The sequence below is a fragment of the Hippoglossus stenolepis genome, chromosome 23, assembly GCF_022539355.2.
Source record: "Hippoglossus stenolepis isolate QCI-W04-F060 chromosome 23, HSTE1.2, whole genome shotgun sequence".
NCBI lineage: Eukaryota > Metazoa > Chordata > Actinopteri > Pleuronectiformes > Pleuronectidae > Hippoglossus > Hippoglossus stenolepis.
Genome location: NC_061505.1, coordinates 9361652 through 9382170, shown reverse-complemented (window position 1 = coordinate 9382170; position 20519 = coordinate 9361652). Strand labels below are relative to the sequence as shown.

General features: G+C 42.8%; 1 protein-coding gene across 4 annotated transcripts in view; it reads left to right on the top strand.

Moving 5' to 3' along the window:
- LOC118102613 (ADAMTS-like protein 1) overlaps positions 1 to 20519 on the top strand; it is a 95022-nt gene that overhangs the window by 49949 nt on the left and 24554 nt on the right. For 3 of the 4 annotated variants that reach the window (XM_035148923.2, XM_035148922.2, XM_035148925.2), the window contains exons 3-7: positions 10223 to 10350; positions 16726 to 16771; positions 17170 to 17406; positions 18947 to 19073; positions 19812 to 19886. In XM_035148923.2, coding sequence (XP_035004814.2) covers positions 10223 to 10350; positions 16726 to 16771; positions 17170 to 17406; positions 18947 to 19073; positions 19812 to 19886 — 613 coding nt within the window. Of the gene's footprint in view, positions 1 to 6646; positions 6922 to 10222; positions 10351 to 16725; positions 16772 to 17169; positions 17407 to 18946; positions 19074 to 19811; positions 19887 to 20519 lie in introns of those variants that run through there. The other variant, XM_035148924.2, reaches the window with a different exon arrangement.

Below are 20519 nucleotides of genomic sequence, written 5' to 3'. Positions count from 1 at the left end.
CAAGTGTCCTCCATTTTCATAGCAAAACAACAACTATTACTGACTTACTTTACTTCAGGAGGGCGTGCAATAGGTCAAGCTCATAGTGAGTTCCCCTCCCCTGGGTCTGATGCGCTTCTAGACTTTATATTTAGAAATCCAACAGTTAATTACAGTTTGAATATGAACTTTCCCCCATGTTTGAATGAATGTTTGAAATTTCTAAGAAATAGTGACAGCCCTAGCAATAGTGAACCAAAACAAGAAAGTTGTGATCTGAAAAAAGAAGAGCTGTGAGACAGTAAAATGCTACTCAAGGCAGTGGGAAAGTAACCAACTATTGAGTGTAATACATTTAATCATTTGATTGAGTTTTCAGAAAATTCAGTATAGTTGAATGAACCTAAACTCTTCTGAAAAGCTATGATATCCAGGTGATATGGTAATCGGGGATCAGTCAAGCTTGAGTCCATAAATAACCTGAGGTGCTTCAGCGTCTGCACAGATCTGGATGCGGATCCCACGCTCCCCGTTTCCTTCCAGCCCACCTTGGCGAACCAGTATAGCCGACTCCAGCGGCTTTACACAGCTAATTTATGCCCATCCCCTCCTGTCGTAACCTCCTTAAAACGCCACAGTGGCCATGGTTGAGTTGGGGGGAGAGGCATGAGCTGGGGGGAGTGTTGGTGGAGTGGGACCCTGATGGAGTTGGCCTGAAAGCTGCTAAAACATATGAGCTTTCCTGGATGTGCTAGTGGGAAAGGCTTGGTGCTGTGAGAACGTATGAACGCAGTTTCAGGAAGCAGTAAATGTCAGTGCTGATTCTTAATTACCTGCCACATTCGTCCTCTGTGCTGAGGGCTGCATGTGGACTTTTAGAGGCTCTTGTGGGATCAGATTGTGGTTACTGGCTTATTCAAAATGCCACTATAAAGAGTACGGTAAGTTATTATAGAATATTGCGTCACAGCTTTTGGGTTTTTTTTCAAAGTAAAAACATTAGTTATCATGCTGATGTGAGCATACCCCTTAAAGCACCACTGTGTCACAGAACGACTATCATGACAGTGGGCTCTTGGTCTTGTTAAAGTAAGCAGATCGGCCGTAGCTCATACAAACTGCACACATGTGGGTTTAGAGATACGTCCCCAAAACACATGAACTGTCTGAAAACTGTTAGAAGCTGACTTTTCACTGACCCACTCACACATATCTGGCTATCGTCTCCTCTTCAGTGGTGTAAGCCTCTCTGGCTGAAGACTCCGGTCATGCGCAGTGAGAGCATGGTAAGGATGGTAGGTTATTGACAGACAGGTATGCCAGCCAATCATCTCAGTCTGGGTAACAGGTAAATGTATTTTTACGGTGACATTATTTATTGATGGCTATCGGGACATGAAAAGGAGTTCAACAACCCAACCTTTAAAACATTGAACATATACTATTTATATTTCTTGCCTGTTTTTGGAGCAGATGTAAAATAAATCTATAAATTCTTTCATGAATGACTAAATTAAATGAATGCATTCTGAAGCCACCCAACCCAACCTCGCTGGATGCTTTTGCTCCGTGCTATCCTGAACAACAAATCATTTTGTTTTCATTCATGCTGGTCAAAGTTCCGGGGCCAATATCCAGGCAGAACGAATGTCTTCCTCTGCAGAGCTGTTCGGGGAGTTGCAGTCAGAGGGTCTACTGGACTCCATGCCAGCAGAGATGGGTCCGCTCGAGGCCAAACTGGCGTTAGTCTTTCCCTCGAGCACATTATTTATCCCTAAAATGGCCTTGAATGCAGCACTGTTCTCTGTCCCACCTTAACCATGATGCAGTATCTGCAGTAGGTGAATTTATGGGTCTGTAAATCTGTCATCTTCAGATTACCACCAAATACTGAAACCAAATATTGCTATCGCTTGCAGGACTCAATATTCCAATTGACCTCCGTTCTATATCAAGTACTGAATAATAGTAAATAATCACGAAAGTTGGCCTCATGTGGAAACAAATGAAATAAGAGATAAAAAGAAGGAAATAAGAGAAAGAAGAGAATTTTTTTTTAATGGTGCTGATGAAAGACAAAGAAGAAAATATGTAGGGAGTATTTCAGAGCTCATGCTGTAATCGAGCCAACTTTGAATCGCCGCTGTGCACTTCACCTCCCATCTGGCTCAAATTGGTTTTAGCTGATTGTCGGGAAATTACATCTTTAGTTTAATCCTCTGGTTTTGGCGCGACAGGGACATGTGGTTGATTTTCAGCTGCAGGTCGTAAAACCCCTGTCCTGGTAAAACATTTTATATTGTGGCCCAGAAAGCTTTTTAAACAATGGCTTTGGTGTAAATCATGCCTGGAGCACATGCGTCGTTTGCGGAGGCGGTGGGAGGCTACCATTATCCCGCCTGGATCATTTAAGTCTTCTCGTGGGAGCCAAGGGTTTGGGCTCTTAGTGTAACTTAATGTCATTCCCTGGTAACCTTAGCTTCACTTGTCTCTCGCTATGAGGACTCACGGGCCTGTTAAGTCAGGTCATCACCTCATAATAAAGCAATCTTTTAATTTGACCCTTTATTCTGCCACGGAGGAGAAGAAAAAAGGATCGGTTTAAACCTCTGCTGCTCGGGAAGCCTACGTGGTGTCTCTGTACAAGACCCAGAAAACACATTCGGTTTCACATTTGTTTTATTTTTGCTCGGGGGAACTTCTCCAGGGTCATTTCATCCTACAGAGAGTGATGATAGAAACAATGATGGTATATGTTTTGCAGACTTGCAGGGATATCGGTCGGTCGGGTTTCCATCATTAAGCCAAGTGCAAACAGGAAACTTTAACTTGCATCAGTCTCTCCTCATAAGGATCAGCAACTCGTTCCGTTGAAATAACTGGCAATTTGACTGCGGTAATTTAGAGTTGTGGTGGAGCTTTCTACACTGTGGTCTTCAGTTGAAGGCTAATTTCTTTTTATGTACCATTTCGATTTGGACTGAAAAATGTTTTTGTGTGGGCTAATGTGGGAGTTAGGCTGTTGATTGGCCCGTTCAGTCGGCAACCTCCCCTCCTGTATAAATAAATCATCTCAACAGGAAGAGTTCGATTGCCTCTTGATGTTTTGTAGCTTTTAGCTCGGTAGAACACAATGCTGTGTTGTCTGCTTCAAATTAATTTCCAATACAGTCTCGGATGAATATCGATTTCTTATGCCGCTATCGTGACTGTCTTATGCTTTACGACTGGACTTCCTTGTAAACGGAGATTTACAGCCCCAGTCGCTGCATACCAAAGCCGCCACTGCCTCCTACTGCCGTAAATGAGTATTGCCCTACAGATACTTCAGGTGAGGCAGGTGAGTGATTCTCTTGTGAAAACTGACACAAAGCAATTAAAATAAAGAAATAACCCAAAAATAATGGTGGTGTGGGGGCAAGGTAATCACATGAGATAACGCCTTAAGAAATCTCTAACCAATATATGTGCTGAAATGTTCAGGGGGCCATATATATATAAAGATGGACAATGAGACGGGTCCCCAAAAGTGATGCCAAAGTGTCCTGATCACCCCCCTGGTGGCTGGCTGCAGTATATGTCATAAACCCAGCCTCCTCCATGTCTTTTTCAGTAGTTCTTATAACATTGATGCATGTCCAGCGTTTCATTCGCCTGGTAACTTTGTTTTTTCATTAGATGTTTGATGCTATAAAAGGGGGCGAAGTGTCATGTTTGACAGTTGAGCTCTAAGCCATCAATCACTGCTGCTCAGACTCTGTCTCCAAATTACGTAATTGGCACAAGATGGCAGGGTTCACACCTAGGATATGTTGGCTTCATTTCTGGACAGTGGAGACATGTCGTCCATATTTATATACAGTCAATGGGCGAGACACACAATCATTCATTGGCTTCAAAATATCTTATTGATTTCTTAACAAATCTCCAGATTAGATTTATTTTGAAGGGATTATTACTTTGACATTACACGGACAAATAACTAAAAGATAACCTTCCTGTTTCAAAGATGAGTCACTGTAGGTAGGCACTGGTTCAGAGACACCCTGAGGTAATCTAGTCAAACTGTTGGTTTGTCTTAACCAGATGATTTGTTACACATCTGGAAAGGCTTTGCTAGGTCTTTAGAAAAAGGCAGGCGCTCTCAAAAAGTACTCCACAGGTGATTGGATGAACCATCACCGCCTATCATGGCTGCCGACACCAGGCCGGAGCAGATAAAAAAATGTTTCCGTGAAGAATACACTGCATTTCTTATATACTTGATACTGCACCAACCCTGTCATCATTCCTATGACACGCCTGCAGTTGCTAATGGTTCCTCCCTCATCAGATGCTGATTGAAACATCCAGCTGCCTTGCATGGTTCCCGATGTTTACAACCTGCCTGCTTATCCTGCCCCTTCCTTACCATTATCATAATTGACAGTTATAGTATGATGGCACAGCGATGGGACCCAAGTTGTGATGTAGTTATCCTTATACGGACAATCAGTTCCCTCATCCATTTGCATGCTTCCCTTATGCAACCTGATAGCCCCACCTTCCTATTCTGTAAAACAACAATGGACTATATCACCGTCTTCAGGGATTATTGTTTCAACTTTGAGGAGACACCTCCACCAGTGTTGTGGTAGAGATCTGGCTCCAAGTGAGTGTCAGTCAGACACATTAATTTCCTCCTCGGGTGTTTGGTTTTAAACTTCGGGGCACATCTCCGATGCTGCGGTTTATTTTCTGTAGTCGTACATTTATAAATATGAGAAGGATTTCTTGTGAAAGCAAATATCAGAAGGTTATGGATTAAGGGTGCACCGTGGTGGGATTTCTCTGTCAGCCTGAGAAAACATGCACATGTCAACGTCTTTCCCCGCTGGCACCACAAAATGTAGTGTAGTAGATAATTGTGTGTGTGTTTGTGGTCCATGTGTTACTTATGTTGTGGGGACCTAAATCTATCAAAACAGTCACATTATGGGGATTTGTGTTCCTTATGGGGACAAAAAGAAAGTCCCAATAATGTAAATCATTAAATTCTTAAGGAAGAGACATGTTGGGTTAAGTTAAGGTTTTGCTTAAGGGTTGAGGTTAGATCATTAGTGACTATAGTTAAGGTTAACTATAAAGTAAGTCTCCAGGAAATCAATGTAAGTCAATGCAATGTCCTGCAAAGGTGTGTGTGTGTGTGTGTGTGTGTGTGTGTGTGTGTGTGTGTGTGTGTGTGTGTGTGTGTGTGTGTGTGTGTGTGTGTGTGTGTGTGTGTGTGTGTGTGTGTGTGTGTGTGTGTGTGTGTGTGTGTGAGTTAGATAATTTACAGGATGTACTGACATTCCCCAACAAACAAATCAAACAAGCCAAGTCCTATAGACTGTCAGTAGTGAGTTAAGACTTCACATTAAAACATTACAACTTGTATGTGTGTGTGTCTGTGCATCTGTGTGTGTGTACTGGTTAAGTGTCGAGACAACCACTGCGATGTTGTGATTAAGCGTGCTGACTGTTTGCTCTGGAGTGCAGCACATTCCTCGCAGCCTTAATTGATAGCAATTTTGTGGTTTTAGATGTGGTGTTTGATTGGGAGGCGGATTTGAAGTCTTGATTTGAAGGGCACAGAGTTTTTATTGTCTTTGGAACGTCAGGGGTGAATGCCTGAGTGATGGCCTTACTACCTTGTGAGACACATCAAGGGGGGAACCAGTGAGTTGGCACTAACTTGGACTGCTCCATTTCTTTTTCTTTTTTGTACCTCTCTCTTTCAGCTTTTGTTTTTCGTGCCTTGCCAATGCAAAAGTGCAAACTGAAAGCTGCTCAGTGTGCAGTGTATTCCCTCTGTGCCAAGAGCTGTCCGTTCGAACAGTTGTTTTTCCTCTATAACCAGTGGAATTGTCCCTCCAGGGGACACCTGGCTTGTTCCCCACCTCCACTGTGCGAATGTTCACTGGCTCAAACTGCCAGATGTTATGAAAGGATCTATTGAAGTAGACCTTTAGGTCATAAAGGGATCGAAAAAAAAGCCACCACGACTGAAAGTCTTTTCTGATACCTTCAGTGACCACACTATGTCATCTGATTTTACATGGGGCTCTCACGTCTAACTCCTTGCAAAGCAAAACACAGTCAGGAAACCGGACGTGACGTTATTTGCTCTCGAATAACTATCGTTTTTGTTCTGAAGTATCTTTGGGGTCAGCGTTTTGTTTGCCATAGTGTGACTGAGATTTTTTTGGGGACTTTTTAAAAACAGAGAGCTGGCAAAAGACGGAGAGAAGCCGTCCAGAGCTAAAAAAGAAATGAGAAGCAGGAGCACGAAGTGATAGAGAACGAGAGAATGGCAAGTGGGGTGGAAAAAATAGGGAAAGAGAATTTGAGATATTAGGAGAATAAATGGAAAGAATCAAAGGGGGAAGAAAATTGGTTTACAGTTGTCGGCCTGCCGTTATTCCCTCTCTATGACTTTCTGAAATGCACACACACACATACGCACGCACACAAAATTGTGAAGTTGCAGTTGGCCCAGCTCCTTGTTTGTACTAGCGTGCTTGACCAAGGCCTATTTATTGATTGGCTAGTGTGCCAGACCTGAGGACTCGCGGGGCTCTGATACCCCGGATTACTCCCCCCACATTCACACATCGTACAGACTAAAACACACTCACACACTCACACACTCACTCTCTCTCCCAGTCCTCCTCCCTCCCCTCAGCTTCTCCAAATTACTCCTAAGGAAGAACGGGAGCAAGTCAGAGAGGAGACGACCGGCAGTCGGGACACACAGAGTGACCCAGAGAGGAGGGCATCACACATCAGGCTCATATACATACATACATACACACACACAAATAACACTTGAGCAGAATTGGAGTGACAGGCTCACACACTTTAAAAAGCATGGAGCAAGATTTTTCATCTTGCAAGCTACTGGTGACGGCTCTTCTTATACTGGTACAGTAATATTTGTACTTTTTTCCATTTTCATCCTGTAAATATTCAATTTGTCTAGTGATACTTTTGTCTGTTGTCCTTTATTTCATTATGAATCATCTTCCAATAGTAAAGCATTCAGAAAGCATGTGTTATAGTGGGTTTCTTTACTGTATTACAGTATGCAGTATGGTTATATGACTCCCATCAGCAGAAGCTTTAACAGGGCCCTTAACAGGGCAGTTATTAATGTGACTTACAGAGGGTGAGCTCTCCCTGTTACATTGCACTGACTGCCTTGCGGCACGACAGCGAGCGCAGCGCCGTGCCGTGCAGCACGCAGCAGACGACAAGAGATTCAGCAGATGTGCAAATATCGTATGTCTTGCTGACTGAAATGGCCATCGTATGTATATTGACACAGTCTGCAAATGAAGGCACGGGAGTCAGGTTTCTTTTCCCCTGTCGAGGACTTTTCCATCTTCAAGGAAAATGTCCCAGCGTCTCAGCTGCTGACAGGTGACTTAAATAGAATCCGTCCATCAGAATAGCACATAAGCTGGAGGTCAGTGGTCTTTATATCATATATTCATTTCCTCAATTCCACTGGATGTGAAAACATGGGGTGGGTGACAGCCAGGGGGCCGTCTGTGGTGATGCATTAGCTCTGTTTTTCTCATATTAACTAAGCCAGAGAACCAATAGGTCTAAATATACATGCTTTGATGTGGAAATGGTGAGGGGATCTTGATATTAAAGCGGGGCCTGCTCCCTCCATACAATGCAAATAAAACCCTGGAGGGATCAGAACAGAAGAGGTGGGATGTGTTGTGATGGAGGCTTAGGGAGCCTCCAAGAGGATATCTGAGCCTTTGGATTATTGGAGCCAAATCCCAGCAGGACTGCCCTTTGACTAGCGCAGAACAATGGCAGCGCAGTTGGCCAAACAACCTCCTCATCTCCATCCCTCCATTCGACTGGCCCTCCTCCTTCCTCACCAGCCTTGTAATGCCTCCAGCTGTAATTGAGTGCAAAATTCACTGATGACTTTTCAAAGGAGAAATTAAAGGTGGCGTTCTAACTGGCTGCCCAGAGCACAGCCCTGTGTTTATTTACCGTTGATCCAAACATTGGAATAGCTGGCCCGTCGCGCCACTGCCGATGTGTTTGGCTGCATGGTCCATTGGCAGCGTGTTTGGGTTTTGCCGTTCCCCCTCTGCTGTTCCTCAGGCGTCATCGCCACTGACAGCCATTCACATCGGTCCCCGCACACTTGTAATAATGTGCACCCACCTCTCTGCAGCGTAAATGGCGTGGGTGTTTTTGCTACCGTGACCCAAAGAAAATAATCAGAGCAGTGTTATTACCTTGTATTTGCTTTCCTCTAGAACAGTCATTCCCAAAGTGTGGGCCGCGGCCCCCTGGTGGGCCGTGAAGCCACTGCAGGTGGGCCGTGAGAGGTCATCAGAAAATAAATAGATAAAAAAGTTTCAGATTTGTAAGTAAGCGTTGATTACCACAAAAAAACGCCTTAAATATATTTGGTTATGCCTCAAATGTGTTTTTCTTCTCCCTGATATTCTTGTTGTGCTCTGTTATACAAACAGCAAGAATATATTTTTAACAATCCACTATTTGCACTTCATGTTTTTTTACATTGGTTGCTTTGCAAATTGTTACGCTTAAATGTGGATGTTATTGGATTTGCACTGCATATGCCTACGTTCATATACAATTATTTTAGCTATAAAATGAATAATATGTATGTAATAGTTGATTCTAGTCCTGTGTGTGGATCATATAGTTGTGATTAAAGGTGTGGGTGGGCCGCACACATTTTTCAGTTTTCAAATTGGGCCGCGGCATTCTTAAGTTTGGGAATGGCTGCTCTAGAAGATCCATTCGTCTTTGTAGACAAAGCACAATGCCATTTTTCCTGGTAAAAGGGGCCAAAGAGGTCAGAATAACTGGGCACTCCCTGAGTTTTCCCTCTAAAATCTCCAGGCTGTGTATCTCAAAAGCAGATTCTGGACCTTCAGCTCAGTGAGCACAAATCTTTTTACAGCAGGTGTTTCATGTAAGTTGTCATAGTCCCTTTCCTATTCATTGTGATCAGAGCATAGTCTAGTATAGGTCTACAGGTCATAATATAGGAGGTGGGTGATCTGTCCAAGTATTAGTTCCAAGTCTTTTTTAAATATTTTTTTCCATTTTGCAGGTTTTCATCCATTCAGCAGTGAGACAACCAATTTTTTCCTGCACTTCATTCTCGCTGGCAGCTTCTGAGTAGAATACCTCGTTGACAGCAAAAGCAATGTACTCTCATTTTCACGTCCCCCCGTGTTTAGACAGTGCAGCTCTCTAACTTCATTCAATCAGCTCCGCGAAGAACACCGAGAAGAGGCTGCCCGAGCAGAACCAAGAGAAATAAATACACCTCACATACTGCCACATACTGTAGATGATCGACATCACATGACAGTGCCGGCCTTGCAAATAAACATCTTCCCTAGAGCAAGGTGAGTCCAGTACAGTTGAACCGGCACTCAAAATACAATAGGACCTTGAGGAGCGCGAGAGATGGAGGCTTTTGGAGAGGATCTTCCTTTTTTTTGGCTGTCACTCTACATCTGAGGTGCACATTGCCCTTGCAAGCGAAAAATTAATCTTCTCATAATATTGATTTTGGACGCCGCAGTAACGTCCGTGCCTCCGCTGCCAAATACAGCATGATGCAATTAACAGAGAGGGGAACAAATGTGAAGGCCCAGAGCTTAAGAGAGGACTAACATTTCATAATTATACGGGATGACTCAGACAACTGAAATATGCACGAGGGGCAAAAGTGGGGAGCTTTTGATTACTTCCCCTGGCCATGTGTCTTATCCTGTCACATGCACTGCTGTTTTGTTTTCAGCAGTTCTTTGGAATTCAGGCTCTTACCGGCAGTGGTGCTTTTTTTGTGCGCTCTCATTAAATAGTTTGAAAAGGCTGAGTTTGGATTAGCTTTGCAGGAGGAGGCAACAACTCGTATAAATTGGAGATGATTTAGGAATATTCCCAAAGCCCTTTGAGAAAAATAACTCACTTTCAACATGTTACATGTGTGAGTGGGTCCTTGTACAACTGTTTAGACAGGTAGTCTAACACATAGCCTGCTGTAAATGGCATTTGTGTCACTGCGCGGTGTGTTTTATCTCAACTAGCACAGAGGGAAAGAGTTATAATGTGAAACTGGACATGCCCATACCGCCCATGACAGTTCGCATAAACCGTGTGCCTCCTTTCTTCCTCAAGCCGTGTCTCTTCCTCTGTTGTGTAGAGCTCACGGACGGCCCGCTCGGAAGAAGACAGAGACACGCTGTGGGATGCCTGGGGCTCGTGGAGTGAGTGTTCCCGCACCTGTGGAGGAGGAGCCTCGTACTCCCTGCGACGATGCCTCAGCTCCAAGTAAGGCTTTCCACACCTGTTGCATACACACAGTAACACAGGGGGCAATTTTTGTGCAATATAAAGTGGTGCAATATTTTTAAGGCTAATGGCTACAGCCACTTCACACTGCTGATGTGAGGTACATAAGCAGAAAACGTGCATATGTCTTGGACACATTTTCATGACTTTTATCTATCCATCTAATAATTCCAGAAATCTGTATGTGGCTCACATATCTCAAGAACCATTCATCTCATCAGCTCCTCACTTGGCATGTGCATTGTTAAAGGCCCGGTGAAGTGCAGTGCTGAATTTGGTGCGATTTGTACATGCAATATGTTTAATATTCATAGATTTTGGATAAACAGGCGACCAGCGCTCTGGAGCAGCGGCTCAACAACGTAAGCAACCCTAACCCAGCATCACCACAGGCCAAACAAACAGCCCATTTCAAACAGACATGTTAACAACGGGCACTGCACTAGTATAACCTGCTATAATATTCTATGACTCAGGAATAATATGGTAACTTTCTCAATGAATTACAATTTATTTACTCTGTACTATGGTAACACACTAAATTAAGATAGTTAACCTGGTAAACAGTACACAAGCTTCACATCAGCTTGTTATACAAATATAAAGAATTAAAATATATATATATACAATATTTCTAATATGAGAACCAGGGATCTAAATATTTTTAGGTAGGGGACTCAGGTTTCTGCCCTGTAATAAGGCTCAGTCATATACAGTAGATTGAATGTGTGCATTTTCAGGTTAGAGACTCATTGACTGTCAGATAAATGGAAGCATTTCATGGTCAATTTGTAAGCCTTTGCTCAAACACTATCCAAAGTAAACTCCTTACTGGGGGTGGACTGGTTTCCATTAAAGCGCCACATCATGTCTTTAAGATTCAAGGGAGGGAAGGAGAATCATTTTCTGCTACTCGCAGCTGTTCTGCCAAATAAATCCAGACGGCGTCCCTAATAGTGTGAGTAAATCTCATCAATCGCTTTGTTTCCCAAGGGCTGTAACAAGAATGCGTATGTTTTGTGAGGGGTCAACTGTGATCACTTGCACATCCACCTCCTAAGGATGTCTAGACGGCCGCATGAGCCTGAATCTTTAATTCATTAGTGACAATAGGGAAGTGATATTCAGTGAAGGCCCGGTCATGTATCTTCACACTTCACATCAGAGTATAACAATCAATGTCCCGTGCCAAAGTACGTGTCACTTTTAATAGCTGGTTTCTGTGATAGCATTCTGCGCCTTGGTTGAATTCCCACTGCTCATCATCTTGGCTTAAGACTGGAACTCGCCCTCTGGACCTCTCCATCTTTTCATCCTGGTGCCAAAGTCACCCAGTTGGTTGGACTTAAAGCTCACCCAGTGGGCTTCAAGATTAAAGCTCTGGGCAAAGTGGCCAATTACAAATGGATTTGAGAAAAAAATATGAGAAAGGAGGAGGGTATGTTTTCCATATAGAAATGCTGTCACATTTATAGACTGGGAAATAGCTGCAGGGTGACTTCACTGCATTCCTGTATTTTACAGTTCCCGGAAAGTATCGCTCACTCGGTAAAAGGTAGCCGGTCACTGAGGGGTGCTTCAGCGGGAGCCACCAGCTGTGGCAGGAAGAGCCACTGCGAATTTCCAAAGACACACTGACCAAGCGGGAAAGATCACGCTTGAGGTCACAACCGAGATGTAGTCTGAGATGTCCTCTACCATGAATCCATCTGCACTGGTACAAGAGAACCAGACTGAGAAGCATAAGGCTGTCAAAACCTCAAACTCAAAGTGACAGTCCCCCGCCTCCCTGCACCGCGTTGTAAACACAGAGGACTACGTTCCGTGGTATCAGCAGCTGCCATTTCTCTTTGCTTGCCCAGAATTCTTTTGGTCAGGCAAACCTTGCTACTGGCTGTAAAAGCAGTTGACGTGTTAAGAGGTGTTTGGGGTTTGAGGTTCATGTGGGATTGTGGGTAGCGTATGCCTGTGTAGGCTTGCACGCTCATGTAAGTCCAGGCGGTGTGTGTTTACAAACCTGTGTGTCCTTTGGCATTGGCATGTATGGGGTTCTTGAGCAAACGGTCGGACCCTCCGTCGCACCTCATCCCACCTCACCCTACTGCTGCGTGGGAACGAGCGAGCAGTAGCCTGGCCCCGGGTGGCAGATCAAACGGCGTCATTAAAAAGCACAGCACAGGGCCCCGTGTGTGTGTGTGTGTGTGTGTGTGTGTGTGTGTGTGTGTGTGTGTGTGTGTGTGTGTGTGTGTGTGTGTGTGTGTGTGTGTGTGTGTGTGTGTGTGTGTGTGTGTGTGTGTGTGTGTGTGTGTGTGTGTGTGTGTGTGTGTGTGTGTGTGTGAGACTCCTTGGAAAGAGCGCCTGGAAACGGGCCGCAACACCCTCCAAACCAATACCACTCCAACTCTCTGACCTTTAATCATGCACACGCAGACAGGAAGGACACGCTGCTACTGCAAAAATACCTCTCAAATGGGTACATGCACGGGTACAAGTACAGACTAAACACAGATCGCCTGGCCCTCATTAGTCCCGTGAACACACTTCACTTGATCACAAGCTCCATTATGAACAACAGCATAGCCAGGTTGACGCAAGTGTGGACATATGGATTGAGTGCCATGGCAAGAGAAAGCTATTATTTATGAGGCATGTGGTTGGCAATCACTTAAGATATCAGTCTCTTTTGTCATTTCTTTTTTATAAGAAAAGGTCTCTCTCTTAAATTTGTTTAGATTTCCAACATCAGGATATAAAATAAACAGTATAGCATCTAAGTGTTTCCTGATAAAGGATGTTTTTACTATTCAGTGCATCATTAAGTTGCAGAAATTGCAGGCAGTGACATTAAATGTCTTTGGGGTTTTGGAATTTCACCAAATGCATGCCACAGCTGTGTTTAGAGTCTATGCTAGTTAAAAGGGAATTTTCTCTGAGGCTAATTACCTTGCGACTGGCACCATGATAATGTGTCTGGCGTTACAGTGTAGGGGACCACCGTCTGTGTGGCCCGTGTCGTGCCAACCCCCCCCATGCAGTAGCACGATTAGCACTGGACACAAAGTACAGCTGTATCCAAACAGCATGGTGACATCATTGTTGTAGTGGTTTGCGAGTTTGCATTTTGTTCAGCGCCATCTTGTTTTTTTTTTTTAAATGAAGTAAACGTATTTGGAGGAGTCGGGGGTGAGCCTCACTGAGAGCTTAAGAACACGCCCATCTACATGTGACCTGGCACTGGACGGCCCAGTTGTCAGTATCAACACCCCAACGCATGCCGTGCTTTAACTTCTATTTTTCTCTAAATGGGACCACGGTTTACAAAATGAACATCGTGCTGCACTGAAGAGGAGTTGAAACTAGAGATTGAGACCATAAACTCCTCAGGACGATATTTACTGACGTTATAAATCTGCTGGTCATTTGAGATAATACAGGTTTCAGTCACTTCCGCATCGGCTTCACTATCCGGACTCGGAGTCTACGTCCATTTATATCAGCAGTCTTTAGCTGAATCTCATGGGAATGTCATGTTTAGGATATTTGATGTAGTGGAAAAATGTAGCTGGTGATATGGAAAGACAGTGGAAAGAGTGATGAATGTCTGTACCAATTTATAGCATGGTTGTTTAGACACGTCTGCAAACCTAAAAATATGAATTATATCAAGGTGCGAATAGAAAGATCAGGAGATCACCAAAGTGCAGAGGCTTCATCCTCTGTAAAATGAACAAAATATTCATAATCTATCCAATATGTGTTAAGATATTTACTGTAGATCAAAATACTGAACCAATCAAACGAAGCCATTTCCAGGACCATGCCACTGTAGCATAGCGAAAAGTGTATCGAGACAGCCACAGGGTCATTAAAATCAAAAACGATATTTCTTCTTGGGGGCATGAATGTGCTCTGCAAATTTAGTTGCAGTCTGCTGCTCATTTCTCCAGTTTTCCTAAACTGATCAATAGCAGGGCTCACAGCATGAGCATATTTCAAGCATTACAAAATCAGCCACATTTTCATGCGTCTACTCGCCGCAAGAGTATCAATATTTGCAAAGTTTGTGGAGCCATACTAGCAATTACTTCCAATCTAGCAAGAACAGTTGATGACATATATATGGACATTATGAGCATGACAAATTTTACTGCATACCCACTATAAGAAGTTATTACTGTGATTTTTTTCTTCTCATGGTTACAATAGATCTTGCTTCCTTTCTTCTCTGACAATGTTACTGGCATGCGAGATGGTAGTTATACTCGATGTGTAGCCTTGTGTGTTATTAGCTGATCAGCAAATCCAGTATAATTGTAACGTTTGCGTCTATTTGGCAGAAAAAATCAGGGTCATAGTCTGTGAGTTATGTGTTACTTGCTCCAGGAATTCCGATATTTCAAGTCGTTTTTTCCCTAACCTTCGATGATGCCATTATGAATCCCTGCTCCTGCTTAGCCTCCACTTTGTAGCTTCCAAAGTCGAGAGGAAACAAAAAGGGAATTTAGTTTTTTTCCATTTGCCTCTGTTTTTCAAACATGTAGATTATATATTGCTCTGCTCAGCTGATTTTCCACACTGATCTGGATCTTTACTACCTGTCTTTCAACTCTTGGTCTTTGAAAGTTGTTTGGGTTCGAGCCCCATGACCTGCTGTTTGGCTTGGCAGAGGGGACTGTCTGAATTTGTCACAGGGTCTAATGTTCCTGCCATGCCTGTTAGTCCACATTCACTCCTCCCTTGCTTTTCTGGAATAAAATTGTACAAACTCTTTTAGTCCTCGTTCATGCGTGAGTCCAAACTCTGCAACGTTGCCTCCAATCATGATTCCAGATTAGCTGAGGGCCGACGACACTGGAATTCCTCTTAAGTTCCAAACTCAAAAGACAATCCTTTGATTAGTTTCCACCGGGGTCTCGGATAATTGGCCTATCGTAGTCGCCATCAATGGTTTATCATCACTCGGCATCAAAGCACAATGGAATCCTAATTTTCAATAAGTGGTTAACTCCACAATTTGGGCAAAGACACAGCAGACTGTCATGGACCGAGTCGTGATCCAAACTGCTCCAATCTGTTCTGCAGACACAGACTGGAGGGCTCTGCTGTCTGCTTTACTACTGTATGTGCAGCACTGCTGGTTTATTAAGCAGAGGTTTGTTTAAAGACTGGTCACTGGGACAAATGACAGTGTGTTTCAGCACCTATATTCCAACTTTTCCCTTTTTACTCATGTTTTACTTGTATTTTCAAAAGCCTTTATTATCTTTCCCTCATTTGTGAGGCTCTTCTAGTTTGAAATCAAATGGATTTGGGTTTGTGTCTGAATGCTAACATGCTGAAGTCAGATGGTAACCGTGGTAGACAAATGAAAGTCACTGTGTATGCTATCATTGGCCTTCAGCTCAAAACACAATTTTCCCCAGTACAGCCTCACAGATGTTTGTGTTTCCATTGCCATTTGCCTGTTAACAGGATTACGTTAAAACTACTGAACCGATTTTATTGAAACTTGGTGGAAGGGTGGGTATGAGCCAAGGAAAACCCCATTACTTTTGTAACCATCTAGTTATTCTTGTTGTGTTTATACACTTAACATTCTCCTAAAAAACACACCCCAATTGAATATTTATCAAAGGAGAAGTCAATAAAAGCAATGGTAATTGTGGTAAACATGGAAATAAAACATGTCTTGTCATAGATCAGGTATCAGTCAAGGGAACAAGACAAGGTTATAAAGGTAGCATGTTAATAAAGCAGCAATTTGCAAGGCTTTTATTGATTTGTGTGTGTGTGTGTGTGTGTGTGTGTGGGTACACTAATTCTTATAACCTCTTTACAACCTTTTCCAGCATAAACGCTGACATTACCAGGAGCAGTAGACCTTAGTAGCCTGGTCTTAATGAGGGAAAACGTAATATCTTAGGTCCTGATTAAGGTTAGTGGTGAGATGTGGATCATGGGAAAGTTAGGGTTAGGCATGATTTGGTCATGGTTAAGGTTAGGGACAAGGTTTTGGTTAGGCTGTCAACAATGAATGGAAGCTGAGCAAACCTGTCTGTGTGTTACACCACAGACAGGCACAATCATATCATCATTTGCTGCCCCCTCTAATAAACACCTTCTTTATTAATGCACAGTCGCAGAGTGCGAGTTCGACTGTTAAATCTCAACTCATCATTCTGCCGAACCATCGCTGCCGGAATCCACCCGCTTCTCAGCAATTCTAAAACACATAATGAGAGTCAGTGGTTGAAATACCAGACGGCAGGTCACTGGTGTTCATTGTGGTTTGTTTTATCATTTACCCCCAAGGCCACTTCACTCATATGTTCTTTTTCTTATTTTCATCTGCAGGACCTGCGAAGGGCAGAATATCAAATATCGCACATGCAGTAATGTGGTAAGTTTAGCACACTCATCTTTATGTAATGGATGTCTGTGGAGCTTTCAAGTGGTTTTCTCTCGAGACGAACCGATACGGCAAATTGTGATGATGGAGGATTCAGTGTGGTGGAACTGTGAAAATATTCCCCGGGCTTATTGGGCAGAGGTATAATTTTGTGATCTCGGTTCCTGTTGTTTGGACGAAAGTGAGAAGTTGTGGTGGGGAAACATCAAACATCCATTTTGTTTTCATCTAATCTTGTAATCTGGTATTTACATGCAGCAGCCAAAAATTCAACCACAGAGATGTGTGACATTAACAATCTTTTCCCCAAATATATCTACACTTTATCCATTGAGTGATATATTTTACACTGATTCAATCTAAAATATTCTTGTCTGTGCTACGCTCAGGACTGCCCTCCAGAAACTGGTGATTTCCGTGCCCAGCAGTGTTCCGCTCACGCAGACGTGCGACACCAGGGTCAGTACCATGAGTGGGTGCCTCTGTACAACGACCCGGACAACCCCTGCGCTCTCAAGTGCAAAGCCAAAGGTTCGGGCTTCGTGGTGGAGCTGGCGCCCAAGGTTCTGGACGGGACTCGCTGTTACACCGAGTCCTTGGACATGTGTATCAGTGGAGTCTGCCAGGTAGGACACTGACTCCGAGACCTTTCATGTTTTTCTGCCACTGAAGAGTATTTTTTTTAATTTTTTTTATGTATCTATTGTGAAAATCACAAGAAGCCAAAATACTTAATTGTAGACTCAGAATATTGTGAGAGAGGCGACCTGTTCGTAGCTCTGTGTGTCAGTGTTTCGACATTTGCACAGTTTTTTTGGATCCCACGAGAAACTTCTCAGAAACTGTGTGTGATTTCGATCAATTGCTGTTAAGAAAATCAAAAAAAATGGATTTTTGAGAGGACACTTGCATACCAGTGAGTTGGGAGCAGCCACAGGCTCCTTGGAGAACTTGAGCACAAATATGCAGTGCATTTTAAGAAAATCTGACAAATGTAGTGCATATTTGTGCAAAGTATTTGTGCTGCTGCGTAAAATAAAAACTTCAGTGAAACATCTGACTGGTATTTAGTCTATTTAGATTTTTAAGAAAATGCATTCTGAAATGTGTTTTGAAATGCAGTTTAATTTAACAATTTAATTTAATCAAGAATGGAAGGGCACTTGGGGAACTTTCATTTACCTCCATAAAGGAGGTTATGTTTTGTCTGCGTTTTTTGTTGGCAGGATTACGCAAAAACCTCCATGAAATGTTTTGCAGGGGTGGGGCATGACCAAAAGAAGAACCTATTAAATTTTGGAGCAGATTAGCATCAGGGGTTTGATCCATGGTTTTTATTTCCACCTCCTTTAACACTGCAAAATAGAGCATTTTCCCACATTGTTGTGTATTTCTGATGAAACAATGCAGAGATCTTAATGAAATAAATAAATAAAATCTGTCGATACGCATACTTTATGTGCAGTTATATATAGGATTTAATTTACTGGTTCACAGGTTGCAGCTTGACAGTGCATTTGGCTGCAAAGAAACTCATGCATCGTGTATATATATATAGGCTGACTGAACATCATGCCATCTGCTTTACAAATGAATATCCAATGAGAAGAACAGTTGAGACTGGGCTTTTGACTGGCAGTCCAGGAAATAGTTCAGAATTTTAATGCACTCTCCAACATGCTTAAAATCACACTGGGGTTTTTGGTTTTCCTTACCGACGGAGATTTCGGGAAAAACTCCATCAATCAAATATGGATGGTTGAAGATAATATTTAACAGAAAACAGTGAGGGAACTTTTTTACTTTTGTAAAAAGCATGATCATTTCCCAGTTGATGTTTCATGCTATCTCTATAATACAAACAATAGCAGTGGCATGAATGTGGAAGAAACCAGATGGTTTGGTTTGTTTGGATCCTTTGATGACAACATTTACATGGCATGAGGAAAGACATTCTTTTTAAATCTCAATTGAAGGTTTAACAGAACCAAGATGTTTTCTTTTACTGGGACTTGTTTTCATTTTTCCTTTTATTTCTTCTGTTCCTGTCATATTTTTGCACATGAGCCTAATGAACATTTACTGCCGAATGCTTAAGCTCTCAGAAAAAGTGTTAAGTAATCAGGTCACTGTGAAAGTCTCTGATTAATCTTCTTTGTGTAACAGATTGTAGGTTGCGATCATGAGCTGGGGAGCACAACAAAGGAGGACAACTGTGGTGTCTGCAATGGAGACGGCTCTTCCTGCCGACTTGTGCGAGGACACTACAAATCCCAGCATGCTTCAGGAAAAAGTAAAGCGTCTTCACCCAAGGCAGTCGTTTGTTCAGACTGAAATAATTACTTATTTACTTTTAAACATAAAGTTAAAGCTGACAAAATAACCCTGTTGAAGTCATTTTGGTTATCTTTAAAAGGAAAGTCGACAACATCTCAGTTTCAACTTTGACTCTAAAAGACATCAGCACTTATTGGGTAGTTGATCTAATGAAAGATTAAGTTGTATTGTGGGACCTGTAGGATTCAGTGATTTTGGAGCTCCACCCATGCAAGACTGTGAGGATCATAGATTGTTAACAAAGCTAGATGACACATCTCCACTTCCTCCCACGATCCAGAAATGAAACCGAAAGTATCCCACATACAAACGCTTCCATTTTGCCTCATTTGAAGCCAGATTTTGGGGGATGGAGCTGCATATCTGTCCCAGCTGTCAATCATGACGTTTTTGTCCCATCAAGTAACTAATTAAAACCAAACTTACTGGAAAAATAAAGACTTGAACAAACATCGGTGTGATAAGAATGACCTGAAATGACAGAAACCATCTTTGACAAAAATGTTTTTGACTTTTACTCATACTGACTTTTTAATTTGATCCATGTCACTTTAGAGAAGTGCAAGACTTGATCGATAGTGTAAAAAAATGTAATTATATTGCTGAAGTTGTATTACAGTATTCTCTCTCTCTCTCTCTCTCTCTCTCTCTCTCTCTCCCCCCCTCCCCTCTCTGTCTGTTTGTCTCACCCAAGCTGAGGACACAGTCGTCGTCATCCCCTACAAGAGTCGTCATGTGCGTCTGGTTCTGAAAGGCCCAGATCACTTGTGTAAGTCCTGGTAGGTCCAGGGTGCCCTTCCATCCAAAATAGTTGACCCAAGTGTACTGCATGTGCTATTTGAATTATACTGCAGGTCGTGTTTTCTAGTAAAACCTTTTAAAAAACGTCTCACCCAAATAACAAGCTATAATTACGTTGTCTGCCTCTCTCATTAAGACTGTTTTTTTTTTTTAAAGGTGACTCAGAATAGTCAGAAGAGGTATTTATTTTGCTCTGGCTCTGAGACTCAGCAGCAAATATCACTGATGTCAAAGCACCGGCACCAAACTCCCCGCTGAATCAAATTGATAACAAATGCTCCATCTCTGCACCTATCCCTCGCTTCGAAGGTCATTTCCTGAGCTCGGCCGAAAGCACTTCTTTTTCTGAATGGGTCAATTTTTCATTAAATATTTCCCCCTGTTTCTTTGTTGGCCGCGGGCACTTAAATTGTAACCATCTGTCGGCAGACGCTGACTGCCGCTGGTTACAGCTTGTTCCTGTGTTTCCCCCCCTTGTTTTTGTTTAAACTTCCTTGCTGGAATCACACAAAACCTTGTTAGGCCAAGGTTGACGTGAGGTCAAACAATGGAAAAGCTCAGTGCAGCGCTGGCCTGCTCACAGACCTACATGAGGGATTGC